At 57.6% G+C, this 14,250-nt stretch overlaps 5 protein-coding genes across 5 annotated transcripts; 4 read left to right on the top strand and 1 right to left on the bottom strand.

Moving 5' to 3' along the window:
* Positions 1–438: 438 nt before the first annotated feature.
* BKA78DRAFT_295122 (uncharacterized protein) lies at positions 439–1,788 on the top strand (the record flags this gene model as incomplete). Its single annotated transcript, XM_066886441.1, has 1 exon — positions 439–1,788. One exon carries the CDS (start codon positions 439–441, stop codon positions 1,786–1,788), a length of 1,350 nt encoding a protein of 449 aa, XP_066745987.1.
* A 1,109-nt stretch (positions 1,789–2,897) lies between these two features.
* On the bottom strand, positions 2,898–6,550 carry BKA78DRAFT_249170 (armadillo-type protein; the record flags this gene model as incomplete). Its single annotated transcript, XM_066884450.1, has 6 exons — positions 2,898–3,676; positions 3,732–4,155; positions 4,204–4,956; positions 5,004–5,910; positions 5,957–6,053; positions 6,358–6,550. The coding sequence occupies 6 exons, from the start codon at positions 6,548–6,550 to the stop codon at positions 2,898–2,900; spliced, it is 3,153 nt and encodes a 1,050-aa protein (XP_066745986.1).
* Positions 6,551–6,809: 259 nt separating this feature from the next.
* Positions 6,810–7,742, top strand: BKA78DRAFT_352373 (Dihydroneopterin aldolase-domain-containing protein; the record flags this gene model as incomplete). Its single annotated transcript, XM_066891341.1, has 2 exons — positions 6,810–7,490; positions 7,539–7,742. 2 exons carry the CDS (start codon positions 6,810–6,812, stop codon positions 7,740–7,742), a joined length of 885 nt encoding a protein of 294 aa, XP_066745985.1.
* Positions 7,743–8,993: 1,251 nt separating this feature from the next.
* Positions 8,994–11,245, top strand: BKA78DRAFT_249541 (UDP-glucose pyrophosphorylase; the record flags this gene model as incomplete). Its single annotated transcript, XM_066884486.1, has 3 exons — positions 8,994–9,089; positions 9,731–9,826; positions 9,878–11,245. 3 exons carry the CDS (start codon positions 8,994–8,996, stop codon positions 11,243–11,245), a joined length of 1,560 nt encoding a protein of 519 aa, XP_066745984.1.
* Positions 11,246–11,924: 679 nt separating this feature from the next.
* Positions 11,925–12,761, top strand: BKA78DRAFT_249465 (uncharacterized protein; the record flags this gene model as incomplete). Its single annotated transcript, XM_066884474.1, has 2 exons — positions 11,925–12,062; positions 12,132–12,761. Coding segments are annotated over 2 exons (768 nt in total), but the record flags the coding sequence as incomplete, so codon positions are not given.
* Positions 12,762–14,250: the final 1,489 nt, after the last annotated feature.

The following is a 14,250-nucleotide window of genomic DNA, read 5'->3' as shown; positions in this document are numbered from 1 at the left end:
CAAAGGAGTCGCGACCAGGCAAAGTCCAAATCATTCAACCGGAAAGTGCGCGTTTGGTCTGGGTCGTCGCCGTGCGATGACTCCTCATCGAACTCTGGTTCAAAGTCGAAATTTGGGCGGATTCATGCGAATCATCAGTACCGGTACAACCACTCTTCGACCACATTCCTGCGAATTTCAGATTGGACTGACCGTCTCCAACAACAGCGCCAGTGATCTAGACCATTGCCAAAATGTATATAATATTCCTCTCGGTCTCTCTTGACGAGCACAGGTCTCTAGTGCAAGCCACCGAGTACAAGTCCACAACTCAAGACATCTCCTCAGCGCTCTCCGCGACTTTGTACACTCCCACAACAACTTACACTCGAGATCCACCACCATATACTCACTCTCTTTTCCCGTCCCTCTTCAACACCACGGTCCACAAACGCCAAAATGTCAGACCCCTCGTGGTTCCTCCCCCCACACAGTAAGCCGTTCATCGACGACGAGACGGCATCAGGGCTGGAGATAGAAGGTCTCCTATCCCCAGCGGTAGAGAACAAGCGGCAGCTCTCGACCAAAATCTTCGCCCTCTCGTCCGGCGCGCTGCCGCCATCAAAGCACCACCGGATGAGCCCCAACATCAAGAGCTTCACAGAAGCATCATCCGTCTCGTCCCCCGTCGAGACAATCACCATCCCGGACCGCATGGGCCCGGAGGTCTTCGAGTACATGGGACTCGTGAGGCCCTTGGCTGAGGAGCTCTGGGAGGCCGCGCTCAACAGGCCCGCTGGGGGAAAGTCGATTTCAATCCCCAGGTGGACCATATCCCACATCGCAAGAGGAGAGGATGTCGAGGACTGGGACGACTTTTACTTGAGGACCGGCATCACAAAGGAGCTCACCGACGCCATCCTCGACCCCCGCTTCGCCGACATCAGGGGCACGGCAACCCCCCGCTTCTGGCTCTGGGAGGTCGTCCGCGCGCGCTTCCACTTCCTGAACGATGAACTGGGCCAGCGCGCTCGTGTGGCACTGGCGCGATTGCACGGGAGGACAGTGACGGAGACGGAGCCCAAGGACTCGACGCCGGGAGAGCTGCCACACCAGGCCGCCTTTCCCGCCTGCTCGCTCAAAGCCAACGAGCCCATGGACGGCTACAGGGTGCTGTGGCGGGCCGGCTACAAGACCAAGACGCTGTCTCTCGTCGACGCGGAAACGGGCGCCATCGTGCCGCGCAGGATGGCCAGCGCGGGCGACTTTGGCCGCTCCAAGGCTGTCTACTTCACGCCCCAAAGCGCCGTCGCCGACCGCTACGCCGCCTTCTACCGCTCGCTGAGCCCGCTTTGCGACGTCGTGGTTGCCCGCGTCCTCATTCCCGTCGACCGCCTGACGAAGCTGCGGTTTGCCAGCCAGCTGGGCAGCTATGAGGATGATGACGAGGATAGTGACAGCGAAAGCGACTTCGACAGCGACTTCGACGCCGACTACCAGAGCCGCGAGTGGCGCCAACTCGTCTGCGCGGCGCGCCTCCGCCAGCACGCCCCGGCTGCATCTGCACCCCCTTCATCCGCCTCGACCGACGCCGCCAGCAGCGACACCAGCAGCGACACCAGCATCGCCACGCCCCCCTCCCCACCCCTCCTCGACCTCCTCATCGGGCCCATCCTCACCACCCCATCCCTCCCCCTCCCCCCCATTCCCCGACCACCAAACTCACCTGGCGCGACAAGCTGCTCCACGTGCACAGCCAGCGCGCGAAGCAGATCTGCTTCTGCTCGGCCGACGCGCAGGCGGCGCTGAGCGCCGGCGGCAGCGGGCTGGTCACGTTTTACTGCGTCGGCGCGGCCGGCGTCCCGAGGGAGAGGGATGTGGTTGTGACGCGGGATGATGGGTGGAGCGTTGCTGTGCGCGGCGTGGATGTGGACAGGTTGGATAGGTTTCAGAGTGTTCAGTTTAAGGGTATGTGTGGCGCGTGGGAGTTTAGATGAGCGGGCCGGGCGCCTTGGGGGCAGGTGGTGAAGTCAGCAAACCACACACACACCGTCAAGATGGAAGATCTTCAACGCTCCATCCTCCATTCTCCTCCTCTCCGGGCTAAAAAGACCAACCAAAGGCCAGATGGAAGATTTTCAACGCTCCACACCTCCCTCCTTGTCCTCTCCGGGCCAACAAAAAGCAACCAAAGAAGCGCAACCTTTCCCTTTATCACACCTCAGCCTTCAAACAGCATTGCGTAAGATTTCCATGTTCAAATCAAATTCAACTTGGATTTAAAGTTTCATGTGGACAAGAGCGTGCGGCGTTCAGGGATCCAGGGGGCACGTCATTCCGATATCTTATAATAAAATTAGGGATATAAATGTTAAAAATGTTAAAAATTTCGAAAAACTTGAGGAGGCTTCCTGTGCATGCGACGTGTGTCTGAGAGTTCTGACTCTGGTGGGATGTTTATGTTGTCTGCTGGTGTGACTTGGCTGCTGGCTGAGTACTTGAGAAGTGAGAGTGTGAGACATGCAGGAGGAGAAAAAGACCTGCCGAGCGGCATGCAGTATGTATGCACTTGGGGATGTACCGGTAGTAGATAGCGCGGCCCGCGGGCCACCAAGAATTCAAAGGATGGAAGGAAGGAAGGTAGATGAGAGAGAGGTATGAATTTCTCAGTCTAACAATGTGTTGGTGTTGTTGTGCCTACTTGCTGTCCACTACCAAGAAAGACAACCAATTCACCAACCCATGTGCCTACGCTACGGAGAGCTAGGTAGGTAGATTTGTATGTGGCGAGCGTCTAGCACTTGATCAGTCGACCATTATTGATGTTTTTGTTGGCAGGCACCCACATACCGCCCGCCCACCTACCAAGCACCGACCCGACCCTCGGACAGCAAGCTCCCTACCACCACTCGCCACGCTCACATGACGCCCAACCGGCCAAACGCGGCGACAACATCCTGATCGACATTAAGCAGCCACTCATCCCTAAAGGCGTCCTCACCACCACAGCCCTGGACAACGCGTCCCAGAGTCTCTCTCACACACGCGACCAAATTAACACGATGCACCGGATCAGAATAAATAAGGTCGCGGCGACGAGCATCATCAGGGGCCTCGGGGGCAGTCAGCAGGGGGGGCTCCTGCTCCCACACCAGCCCGTCGACGGACGTGTCTTCGTTGCCGTCGGTCAGCTCGATGTACAGGTCCGTCCACATGGTCATGCAGAGTTGGAGTTTCGCGAGCATCCAGGGGGCGCGCGTGTCGAGGAGGGTGGTCAGCGCGAGGCACATGAGCTTCTTGTTGGTGGGGGACGCGATGTTGTCGAAGTGGTCGAACCACTCGGTGAGCAGCCAGTCCATGCGCTGCGGGAGCGGTTCGGCGGGGGAGACGCTGGTGAGCGCTTGGAGGAGGATGCGGGGAGAGGCGAGCGCGATGCGCGCCAGCACGGCGAAGTAGTCCGTCTCGACGATGCCGTCGACGGCCGAGGCGCGCGCGTTGGGGCCGGTTGTTTGGTGCGCTTCCCACGCGCCTTTGAGCCCGTCGAGCAGGTTGGAAAGGAAGGATGTGCGCAGCATGTCGCCGGTGAGGACTTCGACGGCGCCTTCGCCGCCGAGGAGCTGGGCTGTGCGCACGAAGACTTCGACGAGGTGCGTGACGAGGCCGTTGGCTTCGGGGCGCAGGGACCCAAGGAGGGATGCTGGTGAATGTTAGTTTTGTGACGAAGGGTGGCATTTTGGGAATGGGGTGCTCACAGAGTGACTGCAGCAACGACGTGCGCATGTCGTCGGAGCACATCTCGGCCGGCGCGAGCAAGAGGTACGTCTCGGCAATCTCGAGCGTCTTTCTAAGACTGTCGGTGCCGAGTTCGAGCGAGGGGATCAGGTACGGGGCCAAAGAGAGGACGTCCTGGGATGCAGGGGCAGGCGTCTGCACGAGCACGGCGTGCCATAGCTCCAAGGCGTCCTCGAGAAGGTACACTTGTGTGTCTGACCCAGGTTCGAGGGTGTTGCGGATGATGGGAATGACCATGGAGTGGTAGGGGATAGACTCGGCCTTCATGGCGTTGATCAAGCGGGCGAAGATGGTAAGGATGGCTTGCTTCATCAGGTGTTGCTCCCCGGACTGGTCCCATAGTGGCGGCAGCAAACTGACGATGCTGTTTGCGTAGGGTGTGATCTGTCACTGTCAGCCTACATTTTCATCGACTATTTGGTGCAAACATACGTGATGTTCGAGCCTCTCAACTATGACACTGATGGTGTTGAGAAGCGCCATCTTGGTCTCGGTAAGCTCAACTTCCCTAATCAAGGCCATCAAATGGCCCAGCGTGTCTGTAGCATAGGGGAGGAATGCCTCGATATTAAACTCCCAGTCGTCGGCAATGTTCTTGAGTTGGCGTCCAGCAGTGACTCTAACGACATGGTCATTCAGCGGATCATTCTTGTTGAGCAAGTGCTGGAAAATTTGGTAGACAAGCGGCTTGCTTTCATCAGACACTTTGATCGTGATCCACTGCCCCAACAAAATGGCAATGCGCCGACGCAAAACGCTGTAACCGGGCTTCTGCTTTTGTACCTCCTGGACCAAGGTCGAGCGGATAAAGGAATCAAAGTCCAATTGGTGGTGGAGCACAGGTGCCGCCAGTCCGACGGCGGTGTAGACAGAGTCCTTGAAGAGAATGTTCTCATTGTCAGGCGACGCGACCGAGTTAAAGACTCCGAGCAGGGGCTGCACAAGGAGATCTTTAAAGTTGATGGCCAAGTCGAGAAACAGCTTCTCGGCGCAGGACCGGACAGAAAACTCAAAGTCGTCGCCCTCCATGTCCTCGCGCCTTTCCCACTCATCCGGCTCTTCCTCCCACTGCCGTAGGTCGCTGGGACGAAACACAAAGTAGCGAGTGACGACCGTTTCCATCATCTCCCTGACAAAGTCTTCGCTCAGGAGCTGCTGCTTGACAATCTCTTTGGCCTGCGCTTGCTGTAGAATGTTAGAGCTTTTCAAGAGACAGAATCGGCGAGTCAAACCTCTTGCTTTTCTTGGTCATGGCGATATTTGAAAGTTTGGGCTGGATTGAAAACCATCTTGAGACAGGCCCGGATCAGCAACAAGCCTTTCAGACTCAACCTTTCCAAAATCGGTTTTTCTTGGTCATCCGCGTCGCCATCGGTGCCAATTTCACCGTCGGTGGAGGGAGACTTGGCACCAAATACTTGGCCAAACTGTACAATCAGGCCCCAATACGCTCGCGTAATGTCCATTGAATCAGGAAGCAGGACAAAGGCAGCTGGATGAGTCTTTGCAGTCTCTAGATGGAGCTTGGATAGTTGCATGAGGTGCTTTTCCAAAGGATCCCGGAAGTGTTGTGGCAGGGGATTTGGCTCCTGCGTGACCAAGGCCAGGAATTGTCCGAGCTGATCGCGGACGACGACCCAAAACTCTTGTATATCCTTCTCGCGATTGGGGAATTCAAAGCCAGCCACAACAACACGACGTAGCATCTTGATCGCCATGAGGCTTTGCTCAATGTTCTCGAGCGCATCGCGTTCATCGCCTGTGCCCTGTTGGAGGAAGCTTTGCAATTGCTGGACCTTTTCGACGTAGATGTGACCAAGGACGCGGAATATCTCTGGTGCTATCGATTGGAGATTTGAACGCATGCGGATGGTGCGGCCTGTGGAGAGCTCTTTGATGACGTGGAGGAGAACCATAAGGGTGCGATTCAAGTAGAGAGGATTTGCGCCTGGGGCAATGGAGTTGCGCACCAGATCCAGCAGCTGATTGACAACATCAGGCCAGTCACTGGGGTACTCGAACCTGACAATCTTGGAAATGACTAACGCATTCTGCCGGGCGAGTCGTTGGTCGGGTTCGTTGGCGGCGCTCTCGAGGAGCCTTGAGCGAATGAGAGTCTTGTCTTCTTTGCTCACGGCACTGCTTTTGTTTAGCGTTTTGCAGTGTTGGCTGACAGGGTGCGTACTTGGTGGCAGTCTTGCGCCAATATTTGTCGATGCCATTCTTGAGCTGGATGATTGCAAGGTAACGGACTTCGAATGGAAGAGACGCATCGATGAAGGCTGTCTGACACGCATTTTAGTATCTGGATGTTTCAAAAATGCAATACATTGTTGTCCATCTGCGCCTGCGGAAAATGTGAACCAAAGCCTCCTGGCAGCGAGCACTTGGGCTGCCGCTTTTCGAAGTTCCTAAAGTAATGCACGCGAGATACGGATCAAGCTCGAAGACATGCGAAGATCGCTAGTGGAGATTGAAGAGGCGCTGGAGCATGCAGACAGCGACCTGAGTAAATACACTTGAAGCTGCGGGTGCGCGCAGGAGGCGTCCAGGGGTTTCTCGCAGGGGAGATTTCCTCAAAACTACCAGAGAGCAAAAGAAAATGACAGCCTACCTGAAGTAAAGGATAGAAACCTCTCTCCTTCTCCCACTGCTGCAGCTGCTTGGTGGCAGTTTGGATTTGGTGCAAGTCGTTGGAAGCACCAGAGCGGAGCACGTGAAAGAGGATGTTTTCGGTGAGTGGGTTAGCTTCAGCAGGAAGCTCGACGCTGCCTTGCATGTTGGGCATTTGCTTCAAGGGGACATGGGCGGATTCAAATTATCGACTGCGCGGTGTGTTGGTGTTGCAGCTCGAGGTGCAGCTCCAGCCGACGGGCAAGCATGAGCAGAAGTCGCGACCTCACGCGTCGGCAGCTAGCCGTTTGGGGCCTAGCGTTGATGATGTAATGGGATGCGGAGGAAAATCGGGGGGAAATTCACCTCCAAAAACACATCCAGAATCTGATCTCGCCGCAGAGTTGGAATTGATGAGTGGCAGCATGGTAAAGCGACATTTCCTGCTCGGTCGCGATGTGGCAGAGCCCGAATTAATCACAGATCTCGAGGCCCGACGTCTGTGGCCATATGGCGCCGACAAGGTGGCCGTCCGCAACCTGAGCTTGGTTGCCAACGCCGGCTTCGATATTTGGGGCAGGATGAAAGAGCAGCCACTCCAAGTATCGGTCACCTTGGCCCTCAGGTCTCCTTTCAACTCTGCCGCCAAAGACGACAAAGTCGACTCCAGCACAGTCCATTACGGAACCCTCAGCAAAACTGTCCTGAGCGCCATTTCTAAGGCCTCGAGCGGAGGATGGTTGGATGATTGGACTCTCGGCTCCGTCATCAGCGCGGCGATTGTTGAGGCGGTTCCAGAGACGAACAAGACGCTTGAATCGAGTGCCATTGACGTGTGTTTTCCCAAGGGTAGCACTCTGGGTACTGGCACAGGAGCGAGCTGGAAAATCTTTTACCGCCCGCCTAACCAGATCGATGATGAGAGAACACTCGTCAAAGTCGCGCCCTGCGTATACCTGCGCGACGTCCACGTGCCGACCTTGATTGGAGTTAACAGCAACGAGCGTGAGAAGAAGCAGGCCGTGGTGCTCAATGTTTGGATAGACCACACTGGCTACTTCCACTATGGCAAGAACCACTGTGACCTAGAGTCCGAACTTGTAGAGGTGAGTTTCCACGCAAGTCTTGATTGCAGGCCACTAACGAATGCGTAGATCATGGAGAAGAGTTCGTATGAGACTCTGGAGACATTGGCAGAGCAGCTAGCTTTGCATTGTTCTTCAACAATCGGACCCATCGTGCCCATCAGACTAGAGGGAAGTCCGCGCGTGCGTATCCGGTTGGAGAAGCCTTCTGCTGTGCCTTTTGCAGATGCACCCATGATAGAAATTTCGAGGAGTTTGACAGGGGACCCATAGTAGTAAAATCCTTCAACGAAGAATCTGTATCGGCAGTCTTTCTTTTTCGGCCTCCTCGTTTTTTATATTTTGTGAGCAAAGACGTAAATATAGATTCGATGCAATTTTCGAAGGACCTTAGGGAGCAAAGCCCCCCAGGCAAGCAGCAGCCCAAACGGGACGAGGCGACGAAAAGGGCGACAGGGCCGGTTTCTATGGCAGCTAGCGGCAACAGGCATGAGGGCTTGATAGGGCGCAGCCGACTGCGAGAGTGGACTACTAGCTCGTGTCTGCAAGGGTGGGAGTTAATAGTGGCAGCAGACGTCGCAGGTACATGGGGCGAGGGCAAAAAAATGGCCGGCGACGCGCACACAAGTCACAGCATGACCTCTTGGTCGTCGACTCGGGCGGAAACGTTAGATGGCGATCTCCCGCGCATCAGACTCGACACCCCCACGTGTGGATGCCGCAGCGAATAATGGGCGTCGACTCTCGGTCCAACAATGATAATTTCGGGGCGCACGGCGGCTTGCAGCGTCCATCAAGACGTCGACGTCTACTTGCGACGAGCATCCCAGCCGACCAAACAGGGGGCGAGGGGGTATTTGCCGCGAAACTACTCCTAGTAACCTGACAGTAACTAGCGTGGTGGCGGCACAATGGCACAAAAAACCGTTGACAGCTGCAGAGGCGTCACAGCAGGCGTGGCAGGCATGATTCTGCGCTTCAACGGTGGCGTGCGCTGCTCAACGAAGCCTTCCGTCAGCCACTTTGTAAGGAGATACAGGCGGCCTCAACGGCTCTGTGGTCAAGATTCGGCGCGTGAATGGAGGCCGCACGCCAAAATTAGAGTAGCGCTCCCTGTCGTCGGTCGACGAGACGACATCAGAGTTCTTGAGTCTCGGTGCCGGCGGCCACGACTTTTGCGTTTGCCTCGCTCCTTCCTGCGCTGCCAGCGTCCAGGCCGCCGCTCAGGAGCTTGGACCACCCGCGCAGCTCTCCCCCCTCTACCCACCACGTACATCTTAAGGCCCTCTGCCTTCTTCCCTCTTCTCTCGTCCTTCGCTCTCCTCTCTTCCACTTCATCCCACTTCCATCCACCTTGACAAGCCTTGTCGCGCCGGTACCCTCACGCTCGGCTCCATTGAATCCACCTCCGCTCGCTCGCTGTAAGCCCCTCCCTTGGCTTCACCATTCCAAGAAACCCCCTTACTGACTTTTCTGCCCCTCCGCCCGCAGTTCCTTTCTACAAAACACCACACTTTCATCACCATGGCTTCTCGCATCCTGCCCGACCGTCTCAAGCCCGCCGCCGACGGTGACGCCGACGGCTTCTCTAGGCACCATGGCAAGACCCAGTCGCACATGGTAAGTTTGACTTTTTTTCCACGTTTCTCCCTCAAGCCAGCAGCCTGCCACTCTGCTCTACGAGTCAAACTTCCATTCGGTGCTCAACATTGAGCGCGACGGGGCTCAATTGATTCGCCAACGTCGCTCGAAACTCTCGCAAACGGCCTCGCCTCCGAGTAAACAACCAACGCCTCACCCACCCCACTCCTCGACCGCCACCCCTCAACACCACCGTCGATCATAACAGCACGAGCCATCGACACATGCGACACCGCATTGGACCTTGTCCACCGCCATCTCTTGTGGATTGGTGGTGGACCTTTGCCAGGAGTCGCATCAGCGGAACAACGGCTGGAAACACCTCATGGCGGTCAACGAGCATGGCACGTCCACCCAACAGACGGACCACTCTCGCCATGCCGTCTGATGATGCCGCTCTCGGCACGGGACCAGCTGTTTGGCCCCACACTCTACGTGGAAACCTGTAACAACCCCCTGACCCTGGTGTCTCTCACCGGGCCGTCCCACGATGTCGCCGCCCAAGCAACTGCCACCTCATATACCGGCTACCTGACTCTGGACCTCACCTCCGACCTCGTGGCACGCTGCTGGCTATCATGTCGCACTCTCACGTCAATGGTTATATTAATGGTGATCAGGCCTTTGAGAACACTTCGACCTCTGTCGCTGCTTCCCAGATGCGCAATGCTCTGAACCAGCTCGTCGACACCGTCCAGGACCCTGCTGAGAAGCAGGTAAGCACACTACGTCCTCCTGCCAACGTCAGAAACTAACTCCAAGATCAGAGGTTCGAGACGGAAATGGACAACTTCTTCGCCCTCTTCCGCCGCTACCTGAACGACAAGGCCAAGGGCAACGCCATTGAGTGGTCCCGCATCGCTCCTCCCAAGCCCGAGCAGGTCGTCGACTACCACGACCTGCCCGAGACCATGTCCCAGGAATACCTCAAGAAGCTTGCCGTCGTCAAGCTGAACGGTGGTCTCGGTACCTCCATGGGTTGCGTTGGTCCCAAGTCCGTCATTGAGGTCCGTGACGGCATGTCGTTCCTCGACCTCTCGGTCCGCCAGATCGAGTACCTCAACCGCACTTACGACGTCAACGTTCCTTTCGTTCTTATGAACTCGTTCAACACGGACGCGGATACCGCCAACATCATCAAGAAGTACGAGGGCCACAACATTGACATCATGACCTTCAACCAGTCCAAGTACCCTCGTGTGCTCAAGGACTCGTTGCTCCCGGCGCCCAAGAGCGCCTCGTCGCAGATTTCCGACTGGTACCCTCCCGGTCACGGTGACGTCTTCGAGTCGATGTACAACTCCGGCATCCTCGACAAGCTGCTCGAGCGTGGCATCGAGTACATTTTCCTTTCCAACGCCGACAACCTTGGTGCTGTTGTCGACCTCCGCATCCTCCAGCACATGACCGACACTCAGTCCGAGTACATCATGGAGCTGACGGACAAGACCAAGGCTGACGTCAAGGGTGGTACCATTATCGACTACGAGGGCTCGGTCCGCCTGCTCGAAATCGCCCAGGTGCCCAAGGAGCACGTCAACGAGTTCAAGTCGATCAAGAAGTTCAAGTACTTCAACACCAACAACATCTGGCTGTCGCTCAAGGCCATCAAGCGTGTTGTTGAGAACAACGAGCTCGCCATGGAGATTATTCCCAACGAGAAGAGCATCCCCGCCGACAAGAAGGGCGAGGCCGACCTGTCGGTCATCCAGCTCGAGACGGCCGTCGGTGCTGCCATCCGTCACTTCAACAACGCCCACGGTGTCAACGTCCCCCGCAGGCGTTTCTTGCCCGTCAAGACTTGCTCCGACCTGATGCTCGTCAAGTCTGATCTCTACTCTCTCCAGCACGGCCAGCTCGTGATGGACCCCAACCGCTTCGGCCCTGCTCCTCTGATCAAGCTCGGCTCCGACTTCAAGAAGGTGTCGAGCTTCCAGTCGCGCATCCCGTCGATCCCCAAGATCCGCGAGCTGGACCACCTTACCATTACGGGAGCGGTCAACGTTGGCCGTGGTGTTACGCTCAAGGGCACGGTCATCATCGTGGCGACCGAGGGCCAGACGATCGACATTCCTCCGGGATCCATCCTGGAGAACGTGGTCGTGCAGGGCAGCTTGAGGCTGCTGGAGCACTAAGGGGATGGCGAGGTTGTGCGAGGCGAAAAGGCGGCAGATGTAGTCGGCGGTGAGCAAAACATGTTACAATAGGAAATGGAAGACGGTAGATGCATGGAATGAGCGAGCTACAGGTCTGCAAGACAGGATGGGGGACATGGAACGGCGCAGCTAGTGTTATGTAATAGATGGGAACAATGGACGATGATTGGTTTCTTTTGCATGCGGTGCGATGCAGCACTACCGTCTCTAACAGGGACGATTATGTGAGTTGCGGCAGTGATGTCAGCGGTAGAGGCACGAACAGGGAGTGATGGGGTCGGGACGACGCTGAGGCTGAGTTGGCGACGAGGCGATCGGTGATGGAGGGGTAGAGCATATCGAGGGTTGTTTCAGCTTTCAGGCTTGGGTATCGGTATTTTGGTTGTTGGGTATTCCTGTCTCTTTAGGCTGAGCCATTGCGAGGGACTTGGTTTTGAGCCTGGTCTGCCGGTTTGCCTGATCCGCCGCTGCTCTGCTGATCACCCGAACCAACCACCACCGCCCAAGTCAACTCTCGCTGTGCCAACCCGCGCCGCTGCGCTCTGCTGGTGCTCACGTCTTCGACTCGACTCCTCCGCTCTCCCCCTTCCTCTCCATCTCTGGCCCTCTGGCCTCGCTGCATGCTGTCAGCCGTCGCATCACCACCGCCTGAGCCGGCATGGCAGAGACGACTGGCACCGCGAAGCCCGACTCGCCGCCCTCGACCGACGCGCACCAGTTCTGGGGCTACCTCTTCAAGCCCAACAAGTGCGGCACCGACCTGCTCAACCGCCTGCTGGCCGGCATCGCAAACTATGTGGTATGATCATCAACACCATGGTCGTCGTCTCGTCGTCCCTCCGCTAACCTCCGCTTCCCCACACAGGCCTCCAACTTCGGCCCCGCCGAGGACTGCACAGACATCACCCCCACACAGCTCGCCGCCTTTTACAAGGCTGTCGGCGGCGACTACGACATTCTCTTCCTCGACACTCCCGCCTCCTCCATCGGCTTCATCTACAAGTCTCTCGGATGTCTGCACTCGCTCCAGCCTGCCCCGGACTCGGACGGCTACGCAATACCTTCGATACCCGCGCTGAAGCCAAAGGGCTTTGTGACATGGCAGACCATCCAGTTGTTGCTTGGTCCAGACGAGCACGTTCCGTTTTTGCAAAACAGCGTCGCCCAGTTTGACATTGTCGACCCGGCCACGTCCAAGATCTTTCCCAAGCTGCTGCCAAAAGAGGCTTTCCCGGAAAAGCCCGATGATGACATGCTCACATGGTACGAGAACGTGTCCAAGCGGTTGCGCCAGGAAGCCGAGAGGGCTGCCAAAGCCGTCGAACCGCCCAAGTCGGGCGTGACCAGCCCGCGCATCGAAATAGTCGACAGTGACGGCGATGAGGACTTGCCCGAGGATCGCACTCATGCCGCGGCCGCCGCCTACTTTCGCAACCCGCTCTACCGCAACCGCGAGGGCCGACCTACCATCATCCGCCGCTACACGCGCGTTCCCGACTACAAGGCTCGCACGCCGCGCGAGATTGTGCAAGACCGCGGTCGTGTCGTCGCCAATACTCTGAGCAAGCATTTTTGGACTCCATGGGGAAAGAGGGAAGAGCCGCGCCGGAGAAGCCCAGTGACGCACCGTCGCAGCAATTCTCCATTCTCGGATGATGTTGTTAACGACTTTGACGACGATGATGACGACTTGGATCCGACTCCTACTCCGCATCGCCATGCCCACCTTCATCCGCATCACTCTTCTCATTCGCGTCAGACCTCTGACCCCCCGCCCCCAAAACAGCCGCCACGGCCGCGGCCGCAAGCATATAGACGTGCCAGCAGTCGTTCTACGCGCAGCCTGCCATCATCCGAGTCTGAGGACGATGGTCCCCAAATGGCTTATACCCGACCCCGTCCAACGCGCACGCATTCGCAAGCTTACAATCAAAACGTACCGCTCCGTCATCGTCGCTCGCATTCGCCCCCGGGCTCGCCACGCGAGTATTTTCCGCCCTTTCACGAGTACACGCAACACCAACACGCGCAGCATAGCAGGCGTCATAGCGACAAGGAAAAGCAAAATCCACCGCACCATCACGCGTCCAAAGTTCACAGCCCCCATAGACACGCCACGTCAGATCCGTCGCGACCACCAAAGGATGTGAGGGAGAGATATGTCGAACGCGATTGGGGCCATGAAGCCCAAAATTCCCCAAAACGAGACCGCGAGCCGGCCGACTCTCCAATGGCGGGTTCTGCCCGGCCAAGTCCTCGCGAGTCGTACATGCCAGCTCCTCCTAATGTACCTTCAGCGAGCAACAGCGCACCCCCAACACCTCCTCCCATAAAGACCTTTTCAGGCACCAATCTCAGCGAACTCGCCGGCGGTGGCCACGGGCCCGGTCAGCGCACTTCTGGCCACGGAGCGCACCGCCGCAATCAGACTCATGCCCCTGGTGCCTCCGTGATGAATTCGTCCTCTGCTTCAGGACAACTGCCCCCCGGCTTCCGCCCAACAAACGGTCCCCTCTTCGCCACGCAAGTCGCGCACATGCACCCCACCGCACCCATCACGCCCGCAGCAGCAGGCAACGCGCAGCCAGGCGTCGACCCTCGCGTCCCAGCGTCTGCCAATCCTCCTGTCCCCGGAGGCTACTACAGCCCGCATGCACCCGGCGCGCAACCGCACGGCGGATCCAGGAGGCCGAGCTACCCGCCCCGCAGCGAGCGCAACACCATGGCCGGCCCGCCGCCCAGCCGCGGCCAGAGCTTGCGGTATGCTGGAGGCAGTCCGTGGGGCAGTCGCAACAGCAGTCTCGAGCGCGGAGCCGGCCGGGAGAGAGAACGCGAGCGCGACCGCGACCGCGACCGCTTGACGGCGGCTGCCGCTGCACAGCCGCACCGTTACGTCCCGCCGGGTGTGGCGGTGGGCGATGGAGGCGGAGGCGTCAGGAGGAGCTATGCCGGCGATGGGTGGTACTAAGTGCTCTTTCGTTTTT

Source organism: Phyllosticta capitalensis, assembly GCF_038381095.1.
Source record: "Phyllosticta capitalensis strain CBS 128856 chromosome Unknown BKA78scaffold_4, whole genome shotgun sequence".
Taxonomy (NCBI): Eukaryota; Fungi; Ascomycota; class Dothideomycetes; order Botryosphaeriales; family Phyllostictaceae; genus Phyllosticta; species Phyllosticta capitalensis.
The sequence above is the reverse complement of the archived record's forward strand: the minus strand, read 5'-3'. Positions and strand labels throughout refer to the sequence as shown.